This window comes from Pristis pectinata, chromosome 5 (genome assembly GCF_009764475.1).
Source record: "Pristis pectinata isolate sPriPec2 chromosome 5, sPriPec2.1.pri, whole genome shotgun sequence".
Taxonomy (NCBI): Eukaryota; Metazoa; Chordata; class Chondrichthyes; order Rhinopristiformes; family Pristidae; genus Pristis; species Pristis pectinata.
Genome location: NC_067409.1, coordinates 38,319,509 through 38,346,201, shown reverse-complemented (window position 1 = coordinate 38,346,201; position 26,693 = coordinate 38,319,509). Strand labels below are relative to the sequence as shown.

Genomic DNA, 26,693 nt, shown 5'->3' with positions numbered 1-26,693 from the left:
CCACTGCCGTCTATTTCGAAACTCTGGGACGTAGGTCATCAGGTCCTTGGGCTTTACATTAAGCAAGCTTTCTTTCATTTTGTCATTAGTGTTAGCTGTGGCTGTATTTTATTTGTGTTGAGTGGAAGTAATTGTTTTGGTATAGGAAACAACTTATACAAAATATTGTTTCTGAATTTAAATTTGATTTTGAATATTAGATTCAAACATTATTTTGATGTCTTTTCAATTGAATATCTGTTTTCATCAAAAATGTAATGTTATTGTGTTCCAGTATATTTTGTCTAAATTCTAATCCTTCTGCAATCAACACTTCTAAAATGAATGTTTCCAAATTAATCCTTCAACTCATCCACAACCTATTTATTTGCAAATTTCTTGGCCTAATTTATTAAAAGAACTTGGCCAATTTTCAACACTACCTAATTGAGTAACATAAGACCAATATATTTCAGCAGATCTTTTATGCACTAAAATAGTTTATGCAAGGTAATTCAATCTTTAGTATTTGCTAAAAAATGCCAGTCCTGAATAAAGTACAAAATATTCTCCTGTTAACACGCAAACACACATGATTTGGGAGAAAACCACGTGTTAATTTTCTGAGGATATGTGCTTTGTTTACTTATTTTGTTATTTGTATGTTTGTCCGAGTTGTTAGGATCTGTGCTAGTTTTGGGATTTTTGAAGAGTCCTTTAATTTCATCTCTTGAAATAAATCTCTTGAGTTGTCCATGCTGGAGTTTTGACTATATACTTAACTCCTTTTGAACGTCTCTCTCTCTGCCTTCTGTGATCTTATCCATAGACAATATTTGACTCATTCTGCTAAAGTCAGCTTTGATTAAATCTAGAACATTCATGTCTTTTTTATTTGTCCGTTTTAAACACTACATTGGTCTTGATTGCATACTGATTGCCATTAGATAAATGTTCACCCTCTGCTTGTCTGTTGGCTAAATCTGATTCACTACTCAAGGCTAAACTTAGTATGGTCGAACCCATTGTTAGTTTTTATTGAAATCTAGCAAGGGCATTCAGAGCAATTTAATTAGAATAAAGCACTGTTCTGATGATTAATGATACTCGTATGTTTATACTGTCAACAATGAATGAGATAAGTGTTAAAATAACAGGTCATCCGGTGTTGCCACATGATGGGTTACAAAGAAAATGCTGTTCCGAGGCCTTTTATGCCCCACTGGAGATTTTTTTTTAGCTTCCTAAGAGCTTATGGATGATATGTTTCATTTACCTGGTTCTTCCTAACTATTTTCACTGACATTGGTGTGAAAACTGCTTTTGTTGTACCAATGGAACCGTCAATATTCACTATCATTAATTTGTCAACTTGACAGAAATTTCAAGTGTTCCAATTGCATAGTTAAATGTGGAAATGCAGAAGATTCTTTCAATGAAGTTCAGTTTCTCTGATGCACTGTTCAAGCCTTTGAAAGGCCTGAATAGAGTGGACATGGAGAGGATGTTTCCAGTTGTGGGAGAGATTAGGACCAGAGGGCACAGCCTCAGAATAGAAGGACGTCCCTTTAGAACAGGGATGAGGAGGAATTTCTTTTGCCAGAGGGTGGTGAATCTGTGGAATCCATTGCCACAGACGGCTGTGGAGGCCAAGTCATTGGGTGTATTTAAAGCAGAGGTTGATAAGTTCTTGATTAGTAAGGTGGTCAAAGGTTACGGGGAGAAGGCAGGAGAATGGGGTTGAGGGGGAAAAATAAATCAGCCATGATCGAATGTATGTGTCCATGCTCATGTTTGGTTTCACAACTGGCATTCCTTAGAGAAAGGTTTCTCAAGGGATAGCAGATAGATCTTGATATCCTTTGCTTCTTATTACCCCTACCTGCAACATTGCCTGTAAATATTTCTAGATATCATTTTGACAAGTAACTATTGTAAGAATAGACTCTGCCAGCTCCTTTGTTCTATGTTAGTTGATTCATCAGAAGTATTCAAATTACTGTTATTGCATGAAAGAAATCGTCTGACTGATCATCAGCCAGGGAAGCTCCACCCATTGCATTACCACAAACCATTTTGCAGGCTTTGTTGCACTTTATTTGATAATGTCTGTAGGAAAGTGCCATTACATAGTCTATGGCAGCAAAGCTAGATGCAACTATAACATCTTTTATGAGGAAATATTCGTAGAAAGTCGTCCCTGCCCAGTTGTGATGAATGTTATATATTTTTCTTAAGTAGTGCTTCAAGGATGACTTGCTTCCACTCCTGTGCAATGGGATTCTGAGGTGACTGATAAGGTCAATGTGTGACCTGCAGGTGGGGCAGGAGGTGCTTGATCACATTCATGGGTACATTGAGAGGTGATGTTCTCTGTCTGCCATCCTTCCTGGGCCTTTGTGTGTTCCCTCCGAAGTGCCATCCTGAATACCCTTTTTCTATTTTGGGTGAGCATGGACCAGTGTTTCCCATGAGTTGCTGAGAATGTTACAGTGTTTTCAAGAGAGCTTTGAGAACATCTTCCAGCAGTTGAAGATCCATTCCCCTGATGAGTGGTAGTGCTTGGAGTGGAGTGACTACCTCAGGACTCTGGTGATGTGCATGTGAACTGGCTGAGAATAATTCGATCCTTGATGTTGGAAATGCTGGCCTCGGAGATGATGGTGATATTGGTTTGCTTATCTTGCTACTGATGGCATCACTCCAGTTCTTTGAGGCATCTGATATAGGTAGTTCATGGCTCTGGAGGGCAGAAATCATTGCTAACCTGTAGCCTATGAGTTTAGTGCTGTATTTAGGATTTTGATCTCTGAACACTGTTTTCTTCAGATGGTTATGTCAGTGGAGGTGGTAGCAAATTTCATCACCAAATTCTTCCTTCACTGAGGGATGACTCATAGATGTGGAAATTGATCCATGTTTTCTAGCATCTCATTGTGGATATTTATTGTCATGGTGTTGTATTGTTCAGCAGGGACAGGATAATAGAGGGTACTTGTTTTCCAGATATTTAGTAAAGCCATTCTTTTGTTTGTTTCAGTGGATGAGTTGATGATGACTTGGAGCTTGACCTCTGAATGCGCATATACACAAGTATTGTCTGTGTACTGTAGCTTGATGCCTATGCTTGGTTCTAGATTGGAGGCAATGTAAGTTTAACAATTTCCCGTTTGCTCTGTAGCTTAGCTCCATTCCAGTGGGAGGCTTGTTGGAGGTGAGGTGCAATATTGTGACTAGAAATATGATTGTGAAAGGGGTATTGCAGTGAAGACACAGCTTTACTTGACACCAGTCTGCAGTGGGATTGGATGTGTGGTTAGAATCATGTGTTGCATTTCAACATGTAGTAGGTGTAGAATGGAGACAAATTTCTGATACCAGCCAAATTTGAGAAGGATTCTCCACAGACTCTCAACTGACATAAAGGCTTTTATAAGATTGAAAAAAGCCACTTACAGTGGTTGAGCTTCTTTCTGTATTTTTCTTGCCATTTTTGCATGGTGAACATCATTTATTCACTTCAGTGCACTGTGCAGCACTTCAGAAATTCATTCTATTGGCTATATAACGTATTTAGAGCAATCATCTGGGGATGCATTTCTAGACAGTAGGCTTTCTCTTTCTGCCATCAAAAATCCATGGTTTTTAACATTTCTATAAAATCATTGCTTAAAATATTTTTAGCTGTAAATTTTTCCTTAAAGTTTGCTTATTTTAATTTCATCTTCTCTCTTGACTCTATGCAGGTGTCACACTTGTTCCATTTTCTGCAAAGCAAAATAAAAAAATATTCAGGCATTTTACTTTCTAGTTTGTGGTCTGTGGTGATTCTTCAGTCAGATAGATTGCTCACCCTGCTTGAGATGTCATTTGCTGAATGCCACAGAGCCCACAAAATCCCAGTTGCCTTTTTTCCTGATCAGCAGTGCACACTTTCTCCTTGTCATTGACTACAAAATCTTGACCAATGGAATGAAAGTCAAGTGAGTTCCATAAAGGGTGGCTGAATAATTCCACTTTTATCTCATATCTCTCCTACTTGCAGTTGCCTTTTGTTTTGGCATTAACTTGATTAATCTGTGCTGTTTCAGCATTATCCTGAGTCATTTATGCTGCATTCTCCCTCTGACTCCAGTGCACTTTGAATAATCTGAAAAATTTTAAACATGTTACATCTCCCCCACCCCTCCATTTCAGACTCTATTAACCTCATAGTTTCTCAAGGCTAAATAGTTGGATTATAGCTTGTTTTTACATCTTTCTTCCATTCTGTAGTTGCTGTGACCTCTTCTTAGCATAGTAATCTTGGATTTATGGCCAGATGCTGCATTCTTTTCCTGGTGTAAAATGATATTTTTTCTGGCTTCCTGTCATAATATGGAGTATTGTGCGCAGTTCTGGTCACCACACCATAAGGAAGATGTGGTTACACTGGAGATAGTGCAGAGCAGATTTACCAGAATGTTACTTGGATTGGAGGGCATTAGTTATGGGGAAAGACTGGAAAGGCTGGGCTTGTCTTTCCTGGAGCAAAGGAAGCTGAGAGGTGACCTAATATAAATATATAAGGTTATGCGAAGCATGGATAGGTCTATTCGTGGCGCTTCATGGAGTGAGACATATATTGGCTCTGCTCCATCTAACTTTCATGTAACACCTTATAATAAGACTCTTATAATACTGTTACAAGGTTAATTTTGATTCTTAACTGTCGAAATGAATACCAGATCTCAAGATGGAGCTAATGGCAAGAATAATGGAGACTCTCAACCTACTTTGGAAGCTATTTCTGAACTGAATAAAAAGCTGGATCGAAGATTTGCCGATTTGGAAACACTTTTAAAGCACATTGAAGACAGACAAAATGCACTCATTCAGGAAAACGCTAAACAGCAGCAATTAATTGCTGAGCTGGATCAAGCTGATAAAAAGAGAGATTCCAGATTGAACTCACTTGAAAAAGATTTTATTACGATCAAACAAAAGCTGGAACAGCAAAAACAGAGGATTATTGATTTAGAGAGCTGCAGTAGGAGAGCGAATGTAAGAATCATCAGATTTCCAGAGAATGCTGAAACTGGCAACCCCATTGAATTCTTTTCTAAACTTCTGGTCGATGTGTTTGGCTCTGAAGTGTTTTCTGCTCAGCCTATTCTTGATTGTGCTCATCGAGCAATAAGACCGAAGCCTCCGCCAGAGTAAAAACCACAGCCAGTAATATTGAGATTTCATTATGTGAGTATGAAAGAAAATTTAATTCGAATTGCTCGTCGTCGTGGAATGATTCAATATAAACAGTGGAAGTTTTGTTTGGTTGAAGATTATACTCCAGAAGTTATGAAAGAGAGACTGAGTTACAAACCGGTTATGTCGCATCTTTATCAAAGCAATTACCATCCAGCATTATTATTTCCAGCACGGCTGAGAATTACATTACCCGATAAATCTCGTAAATGGTTTAACTCTGTCAAGGATGCCGAAGATTTTCTCATGGACTAGCCTTCAGTTTTAGAGGGTTAAGAAATGCGTTCTTCCTTGATTTAATGCTTATTTGGTCTATTAAGTAATAATTAATTTCAGATTTGACTCTTCCTAACTTTGGAGATTTTTTTTCTCTTTGGTTAACGTTCTCCTGCTTGGTTTTGGAACATGGACACCTATCATACTTAATGATTGCTCTTTTTCTATTATCTATTTTAGTTCAATTTTTTTAATGCTCTGTTTTAATAATAATCAAGAACTTGACAAAGTGATTGATCATTTTTTTTCTTTGAAATAATTATAAAACTGTATTTTTTAACATGTGGATTGTTAATATCCTTTGCTTTTGTTTAAATGTTTTTTTTAACAAGTTTGCTTATAGTTCGGTAAATTTGTTCTGGGTTTCTCGATAATTTGTTTTGATTAAAAGGTGGTTTACATTCTTTTCAATATTGGAGTTTTGTCACCTATAGAGTTGGGGGTATTCAGATTAGTAGATAGCTTTCTCGCTGCCTGTTGGCCAGTTTTTGGGCTTTTGTAGCTGGGGGTGGGGGTGTTTTTAGGTTAGTTTTTTTCCTCTGGACCAATGAACTACAAATATGTCTGAATTCTCGTCACATCCGGCTCCTCTTTGAACTCTTTTTTCTCTTCCTGTTAATGAGCCTCCTGTACAGTAAGGTTAACCCTTTACATACCATATGTTTTTAGTCTATTAAAATGGATAAGATGATTAATTTTGTTTCCTGGAATACCAACGGTTTAAATAATCCAATTAAGCGCAACAAGGTCTTTAAGGTTTTTCATAGACTGAATGCTCAGATTATTTTTGTGCAGGAGACGCATATGAGGGGAGAGGATAATCAACGCTTTTTTAGATTTTGGAGGGGTCAACCGTTCCACTCTAATTCACAAGCAAAGGTGAAAGGAATCTCTATTTTCATAGACTCCTCAGTTTCATTTGTTCATCATGAGATAATTTCAGACCCGAATAGTAGATTTTTATTAATTACTGGCTTACTTCATAATAAAAAATGTTGTTATGGTTAATGTCTATGCACCTAATGTTGACCATCCTGAATTTTTAAAACATTTATTTGCACCTTTTCCTAATTTAAACAAATATACTTTGATTATGGGTGGAGATTTCAACTACTGTTTAAACCCTCCAATGGATAGATCTGTGTCGAATCCTGCACTTCCAACCAAATCCGCTGTTTTTATTAATACCTTTTTAGTCGATTCCAGAATTTTAGACATTTGGAGATTTCTACACCCATATGATAAAGAATTTTCATTTTTCTCTCAGGTTTATCATAATTACTGGAGGATTGATTATTTTTTTTACCGATGCTAGATTAGCTCCATTTATTATTGACTGTAAATATGATGCAATTGCCATTTCTGATCATGTGCCGTTGAAATTATCAATTAATTTAGCAGGTGTAACCTCTGGCGTCAGACAATGGCGATTCAATCTTTCTCTATTGCAAGATTCAGACTTTGTCCAATTTATTAAAGAACAGATTTCATTTTTCTTTTTAACTAATTTTACTGAAGAAATTTCCAGTGGGATAATATGGGATGCTTTCAAAGCATACATCCGCGGTCAAATTATTTCATATTCTGCTGGACTGAAAAAACGAACTACTAATGAACTACGTATATTGGCTGATAAGATTAAAGAAATCGATAAAAAATATTCTGCTGCTCCCAATTTGGAGCTCTATAAAAAGAGAACAGAACTTCAATTACAACATAGTTTATTGTTAACATCTCCAATTGAAAATCAATTACTTAAAACCAGAAGTCAGTTTTATATACATGGTGACAAATCTGGTAGATTGCTTGCCAATCAACTGAAAGCTGCTTCAACTAAACGTCAGATTATTAAAATTTGTAAATTAGATGGCAACTACACAGTGGACCATGAACAAATTAAAACTCTTTTCAAGAATTTTATACTTCTTTATACCAATCAGAATTCCCTGAAAATTCTACATTAATAGTGGGATTTTTAAGGGACCTGAAGATTCCGAAATTATCATGTAATGAATGTTCAATATTAGATGCACCCATTTCGGAGGAAGAAATAAAGAAAGCAATTTTTTCAATGAATTCGGGTAAAACACCCGGTCCTGATGGGTATACAGTCAAATTTTTAAAATCCTTTTCTGATCTCCTTTCTCCCTAGTTAGGAAACATTTTTAGAGATGGCCTATCAGTGGGTAAACTACCACAATCCTTTTATGAAGCTACTATCTCTTTAATTCTTAAAAAAGATAAAGATCCCACTGAATGTGCATCTTATAGACCCATTTCTTTATTAAATGTGGGTTCCAAAATATTGGCCTCTAGATTGGAAAAGGTTCTTCCACGAATTATCTCTGATGACCAGACAGGATTTACCCAGAATCATTACTTGCATTTTAACATTAGGAGGTTAATGAATATTATATATACCCCCTCATCTAAAATTCCAGAATGTGTTATCTAATTATATGCTGAAAAGGCGTTTGACAGAGTCGAATGGGAATATTTATTTAATACACTTGAGAAATTTAATTTTAGTCTCAATTTTATATCTGTGATCAAATTATCACACACATATGGCTTCAATACTTACTAATAATCAGAGATCCCCTCTGTTCAGGTTTTTTCGAGGTACTAGACAGGGTTGCCCTCTAAGTCCTTTATTATTTGATATTGCTTTGGAACCCTTGGCAATTGCCCTTCGGGATTCTTTTAACATATTTGGTATCACTTGTGGACAGGGGATTCATAAGGTATCTCTATATGCAGATGACTTGTTACTTTATATTTCTAACCCGGAGGAATCCATCCCTGCAGTATTATCACTGCTTGCTCAATTTAATGTTTTTTCTGGTTATAGATTAAATCTTAATAAGAGTGAACTCTTTCCATTAAATATGCAAACCCTAATTTATAGGCAATTACCATTTAGATTAGTAACAGACCATTTTATGTATTTGGGTGTTAAAATTACCAAGAAGCATAAGGACCTGTTTAAAGTTAACTTGCTACCTTTAATTGATCACATTAAACAATTATTTACGAAATGGTCCCCATTATCTCTATCATTGATAAGCTGAATTAATGCGGTTAAGATGAATATTTTACCAAAATTTTTATATCTATTACAGGCGATTCCAACTTTCATCCTGAAATCCTTTTTTGACACTATTGATTCAAAAATTCTTTCATATATATGGCAGAATAAAAACCCAAGGTTAAGTAAGAAATATTTACAAAATTTGAAAAAGGATGGCGGCATGGCTTTGCCTAACCTTATATTGTATTACTGGGCAATTAATATCAGATACTTAATTTTTTGGGCACAAGATTTAGATGTAATTCAATGTCCCAAATGGGTATACCTTGAGTATGAATCAGTTCAAGGATTTTTATTAGTTTCTATTTTAGGAGCCCCACTCCCTTTTGCACTCACTAAATTGAGTAAACATATGACTAACCCAATAGTTAAACATACTATACGAATATGGTTTCAATTCTGTAAATTCTTTGGATTGAATAAATTTAACTTATCAAGCCCCATTCAATCTAATTTTTTATTTCAACCATCCAAAATTGACTCAGCTTTTTCTTTGTGGAAAATGAAGGGAATAACATGTTTCCGTGATTTATTCATTGATAACTTTTTTATCTTTCGAACAGTTGTCTAATAAATACAATTTGCCTAGATCACACTTTTTTTGATACTTACGGATTAGAATATTTTTAAAAGTTACTATGCCTTCTTTTCCGACTCCATATAAAATTGAAATTACGGAAAAAATTTTAGGTTTTAATCCCTATCAGAAGGGCTTGATAGCAATAATTTATGATCTAATTATGAAAATACATCCAGAGACACTTGATAAAATTAAGAATGAATGGGAAAGAGAACTCCAGATACTTTTACCCACAGAGACATGGAAGAAAATCCTTCAATTAGTTAGTACATCTTCAATGTGTGCCAGGCACTCTTTGATACAATTTAAGGTGGTTCACAGGACCCATATGTCGAAGGACAAGTTAGCCCGTTTTTATCACCATATAAATCCTATATGTGATAGATGTAATTTGGAGGTGGCTTCCCTGACACATATGTTTTGGTCCTGTCCTCTTTTGGAAAAATATTGGAAAGACATTTTTAATATTATTTCAACCGTATTGAATACTGATTTACAACCTCACCCAATCACTGCAATTTTTGGGCTACCAATGATGGAATCTGGCCACTTATCTGCTGCTGCTTGTCATATGATTGCCTTTGTTACATTAATGGCCAAGCGATCCATTTTGTTTAAATGGAAGGATCCAGTACCTCCCACTACTTTTCAATGGTTTTCTCAAACTATATCATATTTAAACTTTGAAAAAATTAGAGTGGCACTGTGGATTCTTCGCTTAAATTTGAGGAAGTTTGGAGTCCATTCATTCAATATTTTCATATGATATAGATCCCTTTTCAATAATCTTTGAATTTAGAGGAGTGGAGTTGACGACATAATAATGCTCTTTGTTTATCGAGAAATGTCAGTCCAGTTTTTTTTTCTGAAATTGATTTTTAGTTTGTTTCGTTTTATTACTTAGAATTTTTTTTCAATTTGGGTTTTTTTATATAATAAATCTTTTCCTTTCTTGTTTTGATTTTTTTTGTAATATGTTCGTTTACTAAGAAACCGTGGGGCTTAGAATATATCTTTTTTTATTCTTTATGACTATATATGTCATGATTGTCCTCCCGATCTCTTTGTATTATATGTATAATTACCGATGTTATATGTGTTATTCTGTATTAATTTGAAAATTAATAAAAAGATTGAAAAAGAAAAAGAAGAATGGAGAGGGTACATAGTCAAAAACTTATTCCCATGGTATGCGTATCAAAAACAAGAGGGTGCAGGTTTAAGGTGAGAGGTCAGAGTTTTAAAGGGGATATAAGGGGTAAGTTTATTTACACAGAAAGTGGTTGAACATCGAACGTAGAACAGTACGGTACAATACAGGCCCTTCGGCCAACAATGTTGTGCCGACCTTAAAACCTCGCCTAAGACTAACTAACCCCTTCCTCCTCCCACCTATCCCTCTATTTTAAATTCCTCCATATGCCTATCTAGTAACCTCTTGAATTTGACCTATGTACCTGCCTCCACCAACGCCCCAGGCAGCGTTTTCCATGCCCTAACCACTCTCTGGGTAAAAAACCTTCCTCTGATATCTCCCTTGAACTTCCCACTCTAAAGCCATGCCCTCTCGTATTGAGCATTGGTGCCCTGGGAAAGAGGCGCTGGCTGTCCACTCTATCTATTCCTCTTAATATTTTGTACACCTCTATCATGTCTCCTCTCATCCTCCTTCTCTCCAAAGAGTAAGCCCTAGCTCCCTTAGTCTCTCCTCATAATGCATACTCTCTAAGCGAGGCAGCATCCTGGTAAATCTCTGCAGCTTTTCCAACGGGATATCTGGAATGTGCTGCCAGAGGTGGTGGTGGAATCAGATAAAATTATTGTTTATGGGGCATTTAGACAGGCTCTTCAATAGACAAGGCATGGAAAGATGTGGGCAAATGGGATTAGTGTAGATGGGCAAAAAGATTATCATGGGTATGGTGGGCCAAAGGGCCTGTCTCTGTGCTGTACAACTGTGATTCTGTGAATCTATGATGTTTGCTCCTGGACGCGGCATTTAATTGTTTTTACTTTTAGGTGTACTTCCTGGCATCTAGTTTAGATTATACATAATGAGGTATATTCTTCTGCTGAATTTTGCAGCATTGTCTGACAGTGGGAACTATCTTTAGCTATCTTGATATCTGTAGCAGTTGTTTGGAGTTTTCCATGTGAAGTCAACCAGCGTGAGTCTCTTTTCCCTGTCTAACAACAATGTTGAATTTACTGTTGGCATTGACAAAGAGAAACAATTGCATCACCACTGGAAGAGCTGCAGTCAGAAATTTGTGACTGCATGTTTAGGGAGAGAATTCATTATGCCACTTTGTTGGTCCATTATATGTTTAATTGTTAAAAGGAGATACAAATAGTCCAGATATCACCTTTCTACTTAATTGTTAGGTTTAAACTAATCAGCAATGGCACTAAGCAATATGTGATGTGGCACTTGGGTTAATAACTGAAAAATAACGATTTTGAACTAATGATGAGATCCTAAGAGGCCATACATCATCATTATCATTTTGACATTATTACAATGCATGCTTGGAGCATTAGCCCACCCAAGAGCCATTTTTTGTTATGATAATGATGACCATTATGAATCAATCCTGAAGTGGATAATTTATCAACATGCCTTTGAGTGCAATGATGGTATTAATAGGATCTTAAAATGTCCAGAACTATTATTATTTTGTAATATTCATATTTAGTTTGATATGTTTTGGTTATGTATGTTGTAGTGATAGTGTAAATATCAGTCCAAGTCTTTATTTATATTGAGGAAGAAATAATGTACTTAGTAAGTAAAAAATATTTTATAAATTCAGCAGCAATTTCTATCACTATAGTGCATGTTTATAACATGGGCATGGGAAGCTGTTAATAACATTCGATTAAACTGTATCTGAATTAAATGGATACTTTGGATCATCAACAAACAGGTTACATGGCTTGACTTTTCTTATTCCTTACATTACATTTATTTAGGCCATTTTATTCACCATGTTTTTTTGTTATTAAAAGCAATAGTAACTTTATGTTGCTATCTAAATCTGAATATATTTCAAAAGATTCTACAAGAAACAGATTGAATTATACTTTATAAGGTTAATGGCTTTAAAATGAAAAATGTGGTTAAATTGAACACCACTTTGTGAAACAATATCTGGCATCTTGATTTGTCTTCCCAAGCATTATAAAACAGTCAAGTATATGTATGTACACAGATTCATAGTATGATTGCAGCACAGAAGGAGACCTCATAGCCCATACAGTCAGTGCTGGCTTTGAGTAGAGCAATCCAGCTAGTCCCATTGCATGTTTTTTTTCTCCATGGCCCTGCAAGTTATCTTCCCTCAAGTGCCCATGTTTTCCTTTCAAAAGCTTTATTTGACTCCGAGTCCACCATATTAACAAACAGTAAATTCCAGATCATTATATAATTTTGCTTTCATCACATTGCCCTTGTATTCTTTTAAACACATTTTTAAATCTGTGTTCTCTGTTCCTTGAACTATCTGCTAATGGAATTCGCTTCCCCCTATTTACCTTATCAAACCTTCCATCAAACCTCCTCTCCATCTTTGCTGTGAGGAGAACTACCTTCATTTAAAGCTTGAAGCTGAAATTCTTTCCTCCCAAGACCTTTTTCTGCTACCAAGAGTGGGGAGCCAGAATTGGATACAGTTATATGGCTTTGGCTGTAGACTTCAATCAGTTTGTATCTATCAAATTAGTACCTAACACTTTAACACTGAAAATAAAAATGTAAATGCACTAATGCTTCCTGACTGTTGGAAGCTTGAAAGTCACATCTAGTGTAATTACCTAAATCTCTCTATTGGTCTTTTAGGTGGATTATGCAAATGACGCAGCAGAACAAACCACAGTAATAGAAAGGAAACAATCTAAGCAACAGAAACAAAAGTCCAAGGTAACAATTTGAATGTCTACTGCTTGCTTCTTGATCCTGTTCTAAACCTAATTTGGCAAACAAACATTGTGTTGAAATGTTCAATGATTGCACACATTAAGGCAGACTGAAAAAGGAAGGTTATCATCTTTTGCATGTTCTCGGCTTTACCTATAGTAATGCGTCAATTGTAATATTTAGGCTATTGTTTTGTTTGTGTTTGGTCACAAGGATTTATGGAATTGAATTTGTATATGATAATTTGAAGAAAGAATAGTCACTAACTGGCTATTGATGTTAATTTTTAGTTCACAATATTGACAAATAAATCTTAGTGATTTTTTGAATGACTGGTTTAGCTATGTACCCACAGACTTGGTCTGGAAGATTCTAATTTGTTTCTGATAATTACTTGTATAATGAGGAAATGAAATCTGGTTCTGTATTTTCACAATAGAATTATTTTTATCAGTTTTATTTCATCCAGAGCACTGAATGTGCACTGAGCCTAAAAAACTGGTGTACAGTCGCCAACTAGCGTTACTAACCTTTCATTGACTCCTTGTCATCATTACTCAATAATGAGGTTTGAACTTTTCTATTAATGCTGTAGGAGTTGATCTATTGGAGCAAAATTAAAAAAAGGAATCAATGCTGGCACAGTGGTGCAGCAAGTGGAGCTGCTGCCTCACTACTCCAGAGACACGGCTTCATTCTTGATCTCTGGTGCTGTTTGTCTGGTTTTGCTCGTTCTCCCTTTCCTCAGGTTACTCTGGTTTCCTTCCGCATCCTATAGACACGCAGGTCGGTAGGTTAATTGGCCGCTGTAAATTTCACCTAGTGTGGAGGTGAGTGGTTGAATTTGGGGGGAGTTGATGGAAATGTGGGAGCATAGATTGCAAAGAAAACTAGTGGGGGAATGGGATTGCTCTGTGAGCTGACATAGTGGGCAGAATAGCATCTTTTATGTGGTAAGGAAATACAGTATATGGTAAAAGTTCATCAGATTACAAAAATAATCAAACCAACATTGTCACTGATTGAATATTAGTTAATTGACAATTTGTTTGATTATTTTTGTAATCTGGTTAAGCTACTGGAAATTGAACTCTGATTACTTTGAATCTTTTTCTATTTGCAAATAAAATGTAATAAGTGAATTACAGTACTGACTAAAACAATGTACTGAAAAGCATGTATAATGATAATGTAAATAGGCTGTTTAACTGAAACCATGTTTGAAGTGCTGGAAGAAACATTAAAAATATAGTGCATAAAAGAAGCAACATGTATGTTTTTCACAAATTAGAATAAATTCTGATCTAAATAATTGATGGTTGCATTAATTAACTCAAAGGAAGTAGTGGGATAAATGTAGGAATATAAATTAAATAGAAAGAAGCACAGACATATATAATATCAGATTTTCTTGATTCCCCAAAGTGCTTTTCAGTCACTGTTTAAAGTATGAAGCGTGGCACACTTATTCCCACAATACAGCTATGAAATAAAGCGTGACGCTATTACAGCGCCAGCGATTGGGGTTTGATTTCCGTCGCTGTCTGTAAGGAGTTTGTATGTTCTCCCGTGTCTGCGTGGGTTTCCTCCGGGTGCTGCGGTTTCATCCCACATTCTAAAGACGTACGGGTAGGTTAATTTGGGGTTTAAAATGGGCGGCGTGGACTCATTGGGCTGAAAGGGCCTGTTACCACGCTGTAAATAAAATTTAATTTAATAAAAAAATTTAATACATCTTTTGGTTGTATATTTGTTTATTTATAAATATTTGCATGACACAGAGAAAGCTCTCTTTTTCTTTCAATAGACTTGTAGTAGCCACCGGGACCTTTGTGCATTCAACTCTGTATTCTTTCCTATCTTTTTCATCAGCTGCCAATGAGCCAGTTTTTGGAATGATCTCCCTTAAATTCTTCACTTATAGTCCTCAGGAAAATCCATCTCTGCCCAAAATTTTGGTCACCTTAAGAATCTTAATAGAGGTGAGCATGTGTTTGGTGGGGGTGGTGTGCAGTGGAAGGTGAAGTCCCAGAGAAGTATGTGTCTTCAGGAGGCTGGCTGCAACTCACTGATTTCTGCATTTATCTGTGATACGAAAGGCTATATGTGTGCTAGCCCCTCAGAAAGGAGATTTGTTATTTTCGGTATCTTAATTGCTCAAGTAGAGGGATTTAACTGTGGGCTTTGGTGTTTTGCATCCACATCCACATCCACATCCACAAGATTTATGCCTGTAGGAGAAATAAAAAACAGAGAGCAGGGTCTTCTTAATGATTCAGAGGAAGAGGAGAAGGAGAATTAGGAGGAGGGGAAGACAAGCAGAAGGAGGAGGAATGGCATTCATGGAGGAGGTTTGGGATGTGCTTTTGGAGTGGCAGGACAAGTAACTGCAGTGCATTTTTCAGATGATACACATAGTACTGATTGTGTTGGTGGTGGAGGGCATGAATATTCACAGTTCTGGGCAGAGTACTAATAAAGCAGACTGGAAGATTTTGACCTTCTTGAATGTTTTGCAGCTTCATTAATCCAGGCAAATGGAGGGTATTTCATCAAACTCCTGACATTTGTCTTTTAAATGGAAGAAAGGCTTTGAGATGTCACAAAGCATGTCACTCACCACAGGTTATCTAGCCTTTGACCTGCCCTTGTATATACAGTGTTTATGTGGCTGGTCTAAATGAGGTTCTGATCAATGGTGATCTCCAGGATGTTGATGATGAAGGACTCAACAGTGCTAATGCCATTGAATGTCAAGAGTGGATAGGTAGACTCCCTCTTGTTGTGGACGGTCATTGCTTAGCACTTTTGTGGCATGAATGTTACTTGCTGTTTATCATGGCTGAATGTTATCTCGCTCTTGCTGCATGTAGCTATGGACTACCTTGTGCAATTATCAGTAAACATTTCTAATTTTCACATTATGGGAAGGATGTGGAGGCTTTGGGGAGAATGCAGGAGGGGTTTATCACGTTGCTGCCTGGATTAAAGGGCATGTGCTATCAGGAGATGTTGAACAAACTTGGTTATTTTCTCTGGAGCAGTGGAGGCTGAGGGGAGACCTGACAGAGTTTTATGAGATTCGGAGAGGTATAGATATACAGCTGGCATCTTTCTCCCACTGTCGTAATGCCCAATAGTAGGGGGCATGTATTTAAGGTGAGGGGGGTAAGTTCAGAGGAGATATGAGGGGAAATTTTTTTTGCAAAGAGAGAGGTGGGTGCCTGGAATGTGCTGCCAGGGGTGGTAGTTGAGGCAAATACGATAGAGGTGTTTAAGAGGCTCCTAGATAGGCACATGAATATGCAGAAAATGGAAGGATATGCAGAAGGGACTAGTTTAGTTAGGCATTTAATGAATAGTTTAATTAGGTAGGTACAACATCATGGGCCGAAGGGCCTGTTCCTGTGCTGTACTGTTCTATGTTCTATTATGGTGGAAGGAAGATCATTGATAAAGCAGCTAAAGATATTTGGACTTAGGAATTCTGTAGTGATGTCCTGAAGCTTGTATGATTGACCTGCAATGATCACAACCATTTCTTTTGTTCAACGTATGGAACACCTTGACTAGAGGAATAGCGAAGATGTCTCTGCACATAAATTTTCTGAAGGGTCCTGACATTTACTGTATACTTTCCTCTAACATTTGACCTTCCAAAGTGCAATACCTCCCACTTGTCTGGAATAAACATCATCCGCCATTTCTCTGCCCACATTTTCAACTGGTCTGTATCCTGCTGAATCCTTTGACAACCTTCCTCACTATCCCACAACTCCACCAATTTTTGTGTCGTTTTGAAAGTTATGAATCAGTCTACCTACATTTTCAGGATACTGAACAGCGAAGGCAATGATGTCAATCATCCAATTTAATGTGGCATTAATAGAGTTTAGTCTCTCAATTAATGCCATTGTGAACTTGTGTGATTACTGCATTTCACACGGATTGCCAACCTTCATTGAGAAAGCCAGAATCTTAAAGGATCAAAACATTATGGGACTCATGGTTGAGTCAGACTTCTCCAATCTCTTCAAACTTGCACACAATGTAGTTGGGACACCTGCCAGTACATCACCCTGTCACTGCTGTACTGCGGCTTCAGAATTATCCTACTTGTCCATGGGCTTTGAGTCACAGGATCTGCATCTTGCTGAGCAGAACTTAGAGTATCCTACATCTTCTGAAGCAGAAGCTTCGGTGCCATCTCTGTCTCTACCATCTGTGCTTGTTCACTTGTGATGTGTGAGTCACCAGGTGAAAACCTTAGTGCTCTCACCAAAGTGTGAATTTCTGAGCTGATGCTCAGCCTACAGAAGTCTGGAGATGATGTAACCTCAGAGGGAGAGCCCTCTTCAGAGTCAATGGTGGCAGCACTGACCAGCCAGACCGCCTCCTGTCGGTTGCTTGAAGAAGTGAATGAGTGTTATCAAGGTAAGAATGTCTGATGATGTTATGCACTTGACCATTTTCATTCCTGGTTGATATCAAGTGAGTGATCTGTATGGGCCATCATTGATCTGATATTGAACAGCTGGCACAACATTAGACAGCTGGGAGGCCCATATCTTTGATGGCTGGACATGCCAAGATTCTATGAAGTTCATTGCCTTTCCTTCTTCCTTTGTTGGTTGTGAGCTTTGTGGAGGGTCATCTCCAATTCTCTTTGTTTTATTGTCTTAAAAGATGGGAAAAATGAGACAAATATGTAAGTTAGGTCATGTCTTGAATGGATGGAAAACATTTGTTGAAGGCTACAGAGAGTGCATGGTACAGGTAGTTAGATGAGGTAGCTAGACTTTGTTATTTACTTGCTTATATTTTTCCTATTCAGCAGATTTACTGAAGCAGTAAATAAGGTAATGCAGAACTTTTTTCCTTTGAAAAATGTTTTAGTCCACTGAAGGACAAAAGTTTAATGTTTTTAAACAAATACCTTAATAAATTTAATGAAACATTTTTGTGCTCAATGTATTTGTTTTCCTTTTGTGATATTTTCAAGTTTACTTGGCATTAGGACTTGTCCCATCATTTAGTTTTATGTTGCTTTTCTTACTTTCTTGCTGGGATCAACACTGAAAACGTTTGTATGAACTGTCAGTTTTTCTCTGACCAGGGAGAATAAATTACTGTCTAAGAAAAAAGTTCTTTTTATGCAAATGTTTCCATAAAAAGGATGTGAATTAACTGTATTAATATGTTGTTGGAAGCATTAATTTGTTTTATATGCCCTTTGGGGTTTATGGTACTTTCTTGCTACATTTCCCTATTTGCAAATGTAATTAGTTTAAAGATGTCCTTAAGGGAAAAAGCTTTACTAGGAATATCAAATTTGACAAAATGAGAAGGATCAACACTTCAGGGAATGAAACATTTCCTTTCAGTGAAAACATTTAATGCTACAATGAAATGGAAAGGTGAGGAATTCAAAAAGAATTGATTTACTTTCCATAAAAAGGACCATTAATTATAATTTTGCATCATTTTACCTAATTAAAGATCTTTAGAATTTGACAGTTAATAACATGCTCAGTTGCTGTGTGGGTAGTGGGATGTCATTACCCGAAACAATAAGAAGAAAAAACGATAAGGATTCACTTCAGTATAATTGGTTTTATAAATTCATCTAATGCAATTTGTCTATGAATAGTAATGTAATAAAGAGTGCTGATGAACCTTTTTCCATTTTCTGTATGGTAAAGGAGGATGTCACAGTAATCCTTTCTATCCCATCTATTTGTGAATGCTGAAAGCAAAATAACTCCAGAATAATTTCACAGATCATTACCGAGTATTACAGGTGAAGTCTTTGGAGGATATGTGTCAACTAGTTAAAAAAAAAGCTTGCTTTCATGATGGTAGATGCGAACACTCCTCAAACTACCAGCAATTGTCAGGGCACTTGGAGCAAAACACTGTTAAAATATTCCCTGCTCCTGGCAGAAATTATTCTGTGCTGCTGTTAGGGATTGTAGCCTAGAAATTTTTTCATGTAGCATATTTCCTTCATGCACTGAGTGTCCCCATTTGAATGCAATTTTGTTCATGGTTTGCGATCTGTGCAATTATGTGCACTTTGCTTATAATATAACACACCACATCAGACATTGCGCCATTCATGTTCTGCCACAATGATCTGCTAAAGTGCAATTATCACAGTGTGGACCACTCACAGGGAAGCATGTCTGAATAGTGTGTAGAAACTATTGAAAGGGATCATTAATGACTTTTGGGTTTTATTTACACATTTGCTGAATATGGGCATTGCTGACAAGGCCATCATTTATTGTCCTTCCTGACCTAATGATTACTTTCTTCAATGAAGGATAATCTGTAGATGGTGGCCTCCTAGGAAAGCCAACCTCTCATAAGCGATAATGAAAAAAGAGAAATTCAGACCTCTTTCTGTTACATTCCCTCTTTTAATCTTAATGTCTGCTTAAGTACAAATCATGAAAACCACAACCAGGCAAGTGAACTGCAAAACAATTTTATACATGCACTCCATAACAAAGTAGTATGGTCATTAACTAAATACTTTGTGCATTCCCTTCGTACCTACTTTCAACATTCTTATCGTAATGTTTTCATTCATGTGACCCTCAGTGGAAAAAGATGTTGATGGCCAAAGTAGGCTACAAAACCCTTTTCCTAGGTGGTCCTTCAGCATTGAAGATAACTTGTTTCCACTCCAGTTCTTTTGGTTTTAGAGTTGGCAATTGAAGTAACTGGAATCAAACTGAAAGCTGCAACTAGTTGATCGAAACATCTGGATGGCTATCTAATTTTGGGGTTACGGTTCACAACCTCTGATCATAGGTTTGCTTATCATTCCTGTAAACTTGGAAGATTTTGCAGAAACAGTCTAGGTGGTATCTCTCTAGTGCACTGAGCTGTCTGCTGTAGATAATCTTGTCTTGGAGGGCAGAGATCACTGCTACCCAGTAATCCATGAGCTTTGTGCTGGCTTTTAAATTTTGATCTTCAAACAACTCTATTCCTCAGGCAACTAGATATGCTGCTGTACTGGGGATGGTGGTGAATTTCATCATCAGTGTCTGCCATTGCTGAGAGATGGCTCCAGTCCATGTTTCCCAGGGTCTCATCAGGGGACAGTGTTGTACCCTAGAGGCAGGTTGGTAGAGAACCTTTGTTTTAATGACGTTTAGTATACTGCTTGTTCTCTCATGCTTCAGTGAATAAGTTGGCAATGACATGGAGCTTGTCCTCTAAATATGTGCAAGCACAAGCCCAGCATTGGAAACCTAAAACAAGGCACTCTATTCCAAACTCTCTCATGACAAGAGATTAATAGGAGGATGGAGGAATTGCATCAAGGATGTCCTCAATGTCTCCATGAAAAAAGATAACATTCTCACTAACTTGTGCAGTCCCAGGCTTGTAACAGCTTAAAGTGAAGATGGAGCATTATGACAAACTCAAGTCTCTTTGTAGGGGGCATGCTGACTCCCTGTGTAAATGATAGGAATGTATCACCTTCTCTACTAACCACTTGCCCCCTCTGTCAAGCACCTCCTATTTTACCTGTAGCAGGGTCTGCAGGTCCCACATTGGTTTCATTGGCCACTGAAGAACTCACAAAACTATAGTGGTATCAAGCCATCCTCAACCCCAGAGAATGCCAAGATTTTGTTCCTGTGACAATAAAGGACTGGCGATAGTAAAATTTCAACAATGCATAATCCATTGTTTGGAAATCCCGATGATTTGGCACCTGATTTACTCAGTGCTGATTGCCGCTCTCCCTTTAACATACTGGGCCCTTGGTTCTGTGCTCCCTTTTACATGTCATAGCCCTATTTCTGTGCTTCCTTTAACACATTGGGTCCCTAGCTCCTGCACTCCCTTAAAACTCACTGGGCCCCAGTTCCCATACTGCCTTAATTCATTGGGGTTCTGGTTTCTTTGCTCACTTTAAACTCACAGGGACCACATTTCCTGTAGTTGCTTTAAACTAATTGGGGCCTCTGTTCCTGCACTCCCTTTAACCTCACTGTGGCTTTGGTTCCATGGTTCTTTTAAATTCACTGTTGCCCTGTTTCCTGAGCTCCCTTGAAACTCACCTGGGATGTGGATGGCACAAGCAAACATTTACTCTCCATCCCTGAATACCCTTGATAAAACTCTGAGAGCTTCTGCTTTGAACCAAATATGGTCATTCTTTGTGTTGTTGGAGCTGCAGTCATACAGAGAACTGGGAAGTGTTCTATCACACTCCTGATTTGTGCCTTGTGGATTATGCAAAAGTTTTGGAGAGCCAGGGCATGAATCACTTGCTGTGGGATACCCCGCCTTTGATCTTAAATCTGCAATGCTTATGTGGCTCGTCTAGTTTTAATTTCCTGATCAATGGTATGCTCCAGGATGATGATGGTAAACAATGCAGTCGAATGTCAAGGAGATGATGATGGGCTTCTTCTGTTTTACTTCCACAGGAAGTGGATTTGCACTGCAGGTCAAACAGCTGCAGTAATCATCTTGCTGGGGTGGTTATTTTCTGGTTCTTGAGTGAAATGAATATTACTTGCCACTTATCAGCTCAGGGTTGAAGGTTGTCCATGCCTTTCTGCATATAGGCACAGACTATTTCATTATCTAAGAATATGCCAACAGAACTGAACATTGTACAAGTGTCAATAAATATTCCCACTTCTAACTTTATGATGGAAGAGAAAACCATTGATGAAGCAGTCAAAGACGGTTGGGCTAATGAACTCTTGCAACAGTGTTCTGAGGCTGAGGTAATTGAACTTCAGCAGATGTAGCCATTTTCCTTTGTGTGAGGTATGATTCCAAACAGTGAAAAGGTTTCCTGTGGATACTATCAACATTGTTTTTTTTTCGGTATCTTGGGATATTTCTCTAAGTTGAAGATACAACATTAATTAAAGCTGTTATTTTCATTTTGTTTGACAGTGTATTTTCTTTTTCATATCACGTTGAATGTCCTTAGAATTAATTAGTTGTATTACAGTCTGGGCATAACTGATGAACCAATCAGAACACAGCATTGTGGTTGTGTCATTAGCATTAATGATGCCATTGTAATCCCACTGGAGGTTTACCTTGATCAAATATTTGTAAGAACAATTGTTGGACTCATAGAGGAGTAGTTGGCAGGTCATCCCACAGGAGATGTTCCCTGGTCTTACCAACTGGTTTTGGCATTGTCTCACCTTGGGCAGAGTTGAACATAGCTCACTTTGGCAGATGATTATTATAGCAGGAACTTCTATTCCCATGGGGTGATGGAACACAGTCTTAATAACACAACTAAGATCTGTGAGTGCTTGACTTAATCATAATGCTGGATGTACTCTTGGAAGCAACTCAGTCACGGTGCCATGGTATGAAACACGGTTTGCCAGAGATGACTAACAACCACAGTACCTGTTTGTCCACATCCATCAAATTGTCACCATCCGTATCAACAGGCTGTGGAATACAAACTGGAAATAATGGTGGAGAACTCTCTTTATGGAGTAAGTGGAGAGCCAGATATAAATCTATGGCAGCTGCACCTTTGATTCAAGTCATGCAGACTATAACTTGACCGTGTGTCCTTAAGACTTGATATAACGTTGAACCATTGCGAATGGTGTATTTGAGTAGCAGAGCGGGCTACTTAGTGTCAAACAGGACCAGCTTTGCTTCAGGACTTGACAAATAGGAATACTTGGAGCCGTGTATTGGATTGCTTTGTTAACTTGGCAGACTTATGTTTATACCTTAAGCTTTCTTTGTCTTCATTTATTCCTTTCGCTCCTCTGGTCCAGTTTTGAAGTCAATTGAATGAATTTTGGAAAATATTCAAAGCTCTGTTGCTACTAGGTATTGTATGCAGTGCTGATGCTGGAGATGAATGTCTTTACCTGGTAGAGGATGTCTAGACCTGATAGAAGTTTATAGAATTATGAGAGGCATAGATAGGGTAGATAGAGTCTTTTTTCCCAGGGTCAAAATGTCAAATACTAGAGGAGATGTATTTAAGGTGAGAGGGGGAAAGTTTAAGGGAGATATGTGGGGCAACTTTTTTACACAGAGAGTGGTAGGTGCCTGGAATGGGCTGCTAGGGATGCTAGTGGAAGCAGATATGATAGTGACGTTCAAGGGGCTTTTGGATAGATATGTACCTGAGTATGCAGGGATCATGTGTGGGCAGAAGAGATTTAGTTTAATTTGGTATCGTGTTCGGCACAGACATTTTGTGCCAAGGGCCTGTTCCTGTGCTGTACTGTTCTATGTTTTATATTCTATGTATCACTGCATATGTACCTTGACTGATGCCCTTTCTTTACCTGAGTAGAAAAGATACCATGGTTTTATCTGAAGATGGGGACAGGTGTCTTGGCCAATGTTCATCTCTCAGTCAGCACATTAAAAATAAATGAAATAGCTATTAATCTCATTGCAGTTTATAGGACCTTGCTGCCTGAAAATTGGCTATTGCAGCTCCACCTTGCCACTGCGTTCTGGATCCCTTCACTCTCACTAAACTGTCAGACCAGAGTACTGGATGAACATAAATTTCCCCTGGTTAAGTAATAGGAAGACCAAAACCATTGTTCCTGGTTTGCATCTGGAACTTTGTTCCCTGTTTACCAACTTCATCCCTGTCTCTGAATCTGTCTCAAACTACATCAGACTGTTTGCAAGTAAGTTGTGCCTCTGACCACATATCCATGCTATCACCAGGACCATCTATTGCCACCTTAATGACACCGTCAGGCTATGCTCCTGCCTTAGCCCATGTGCTACTGAAACTTTTATGCAAACCTTTGTTATTTCTGGACTAGACTATTCGGTCACTCAACTGGATGGCCGTCTTTATTCTGCCCCTTGTGGCCTTGAGGTCATCCAAAACTCTGCTTCCTGTGTCCAACTGACTTTTCACTCTTCTTGGCTATGCCTGCTGACTTACATTGGTTCTTGGTTAAGAAATGCTCAATTTTAAATATCTCACCCTTATTTTCATATTCCTCCAAGGACTTTCCCTTTACTATTTCTCCGGCCCTATAACTTTCTGAAGTGTACACCCATTTCCAATTTTAGACTCATAAATTGAATCTTCCTTCCATTGCCATGTGTGCTTTCAACTGCTGAGATTTCAATTTCTGGAATTCCCTCCCTAAAACTCTCTGCCTCTCTACCTTCCTATCTTCTTTCAAGAGATTCTTTAAAATCTATCCCTTCTGCCAAACCTTGCATTGTCTGCCAAAATATTTGCTTTGGTGGATAGTTGCCAACATTTGGTGACATTTGTGTGAAGTTTTGCTCTGTGAAGGACTCTATAAAAATATAAGATTTTTTGTTGCTGCTGTGTTCTTTCAGTGAGACTATAAAGAGGAGGAATCACAGAAACAATGGAATTTTGGGATAAATTCATCTGTCTCTTATTATTTTCATCTCCATGGCAAAGTCATCAGTGCTTACATTATCCATGACAGATATGAGGGCCAGGAGGAAGTGAACAATGAACCTTCAATAGTAATTTAACAATCCGCTTCATTATTTCCTGGCAAGTTATTACCATGTAGCTCGACAGCTCTTTTTGCAAATGGCAGTTATTCTTGGATTGTAGCAGATTTTTTTCTCTGTTAATGATGGTTTGCTTTCTGTTAGAACCTTGTCTTTGCAGATACTTATGAAACTTTCATTAACACATGCAGTATCTGGGCACCTCACAACAGTAACTGTGTTATCCCTCTGTATATTAAGATGTATTGTAGTGAAATTGAAGTTGATGTTTCTTTAATGTTCTTTCATGCACAACATCCGTCCAAGTAATTGTGTGGATAGTATGTGGATTCTGAGTTGGGAATAATTCTTAAATTAAATTGTGGGCTTATGTTATGTAATTTTAATGAGAATATACATGTGATAGATCTCCTGACAATAATAACTTTTCAAGACTACTTTGTAATATTATGTTAAGGCTGCATTTCCCCCAGAAGGACCTTTAAACTGCAACATGTCTTTAAGATTTTCAGAAATGCAATAATTTTCAGTTCTGCTTTCAATTGTTCCCAGACACCTTAGCTCCTGCCCTATACCTTATAATTAATTCCTACTGAAAGTGAAGGCACAGAGGAAATCTGTTGAACAGGGTTCATGACCAATGCCCTCTCATGGCAAAAGAATGGGCCTTTAAACTTAGAAATGAGGGACCCATCTTCTGATATTTATACTCCCCAATGCCTCTTTATTGCCTTGGAATGGGATGAAAATGAGCAGCAAATCTGTTTTCCTTTATCTGGTGGAGTTGAGATTAGCATGTAGAGCAATTTTCCCTTCTTGTGTTTGAGAATGGAAAGAAATTACCATTTTGAGCAATGTAGTGAAAGATAACATTGTACAACAAAAATACGATTGACTACACACCTTTCATTTTTTTCATCTAAACCATTTGTTTTTTTATGCATTAGACACTTCCAAAAGGTTACAGCAAAATAATTGTAGAAGATTCTGTTGAATTGTGCAATCTCGCTGTTTTCTGATCCTCCACACCTTGACATAGCTTTGCCCTTACGTTCCTTAACCATAGGTTTGGGACCTTTGTTAGTACTATTGTGGTCTGGGACTGGGTGAAGGCCAGGCTGATAGTAGAATATTTTTGTTTTCTGAATGCTTGCCGCAGACTCAGTTTTGCAACTATACCCTTAAAGGCCAGCTTGATCAGTGCTGGTGTTGACGAAACTTACGTTAGTGGACTCTGAGGTCCTCCATCAAGAAGATTTCTATGCTTTCTTTCTTTTAAGTAATGTTCAACATGGAAGAGCACTATTGACCAGCAGAGAAGGGTACATGGAAGTTGAGTTTCATGCCAATGGAACTTTATAGAAATTTACAACGTAGATCAATGCAGAATTATGGTCTTGCCAACTAAAACCAATTATTCTAATCCTACTTCCTAACTCTCAGACTGTGGTTCTGTAGGGTATGGTATAACAAATACAGTTTAAATGTGATAATCCTTTCTTGGGTAGTGAATTCCAGACCACAGCACTCCTTGAGTGGGACATTTATTTCCTCTATGCCCTCTAATGCTACTTTCAATAACCTTAAGTCTGTTCTCCCTATCTATTGAGTGCTCTGCCTAATGAAATAGATTGTTAGTGTTCTCCTGTCCAGACATCTCATAATTTTACGCAGCAAAAAACAAACTGCTGGAGGAATCAGTGGAGAACACAGAGAGATAGTCAATGATTGGGTCGAGACTCTGTATCAGCTCCCTGTACACCTTCGTTAAATCACACTTCACTTTCCCAGCCAATCCGACCCTGGTAACATCCTCATAAATCTCCTTTAGCATTGCCGCATTTCTCATTTTATATAACTGCAACGTGATTTCTTTATTCTTATACTCAGTGCCCTGGTCATTGAAGGCAAGCATGCCGTATGCCTTCTTTATCTACTTGCATAGCCACTTTCAGGGAGCTATGGATTTGAGCTTCAAGATTTCGATGGCCTTTAAAGTTTCAGTGGATGTTATGTTTTTTGATAAAGTATTTTACAAGTGTCAATTGAAGAAATTGCCTTGTAAGTTTCCAAATCAAATCTCCTAAGTGGCCTCCCACAGTGAACTG

The 26,693-nt window shown here is 37.7% G+C and overlaps 1 protein-coding gene across 1 annotated transcript in view; it reads left to right on the top strand.

The window, feature by feature from the left end:
- Positions 1 to 26,693, top strand: part of LOC127570580 (G patch domain-containing protein 8) — a 554,058-nt gene that overhangs the window by 90,992 nt on the left and 436,373 nt on the right. The window contains exon 4 of the mRNA XM_052016258.1: positions 13,009 to 13,089. Coding sequence (XP_051872218.1) covers positions 13,009 to 13,089 — 81 coding nt within the window. The remainder of the gene's footprint in view (positions 1 to 13,008; positions 13,090 to 26,693) is intronic.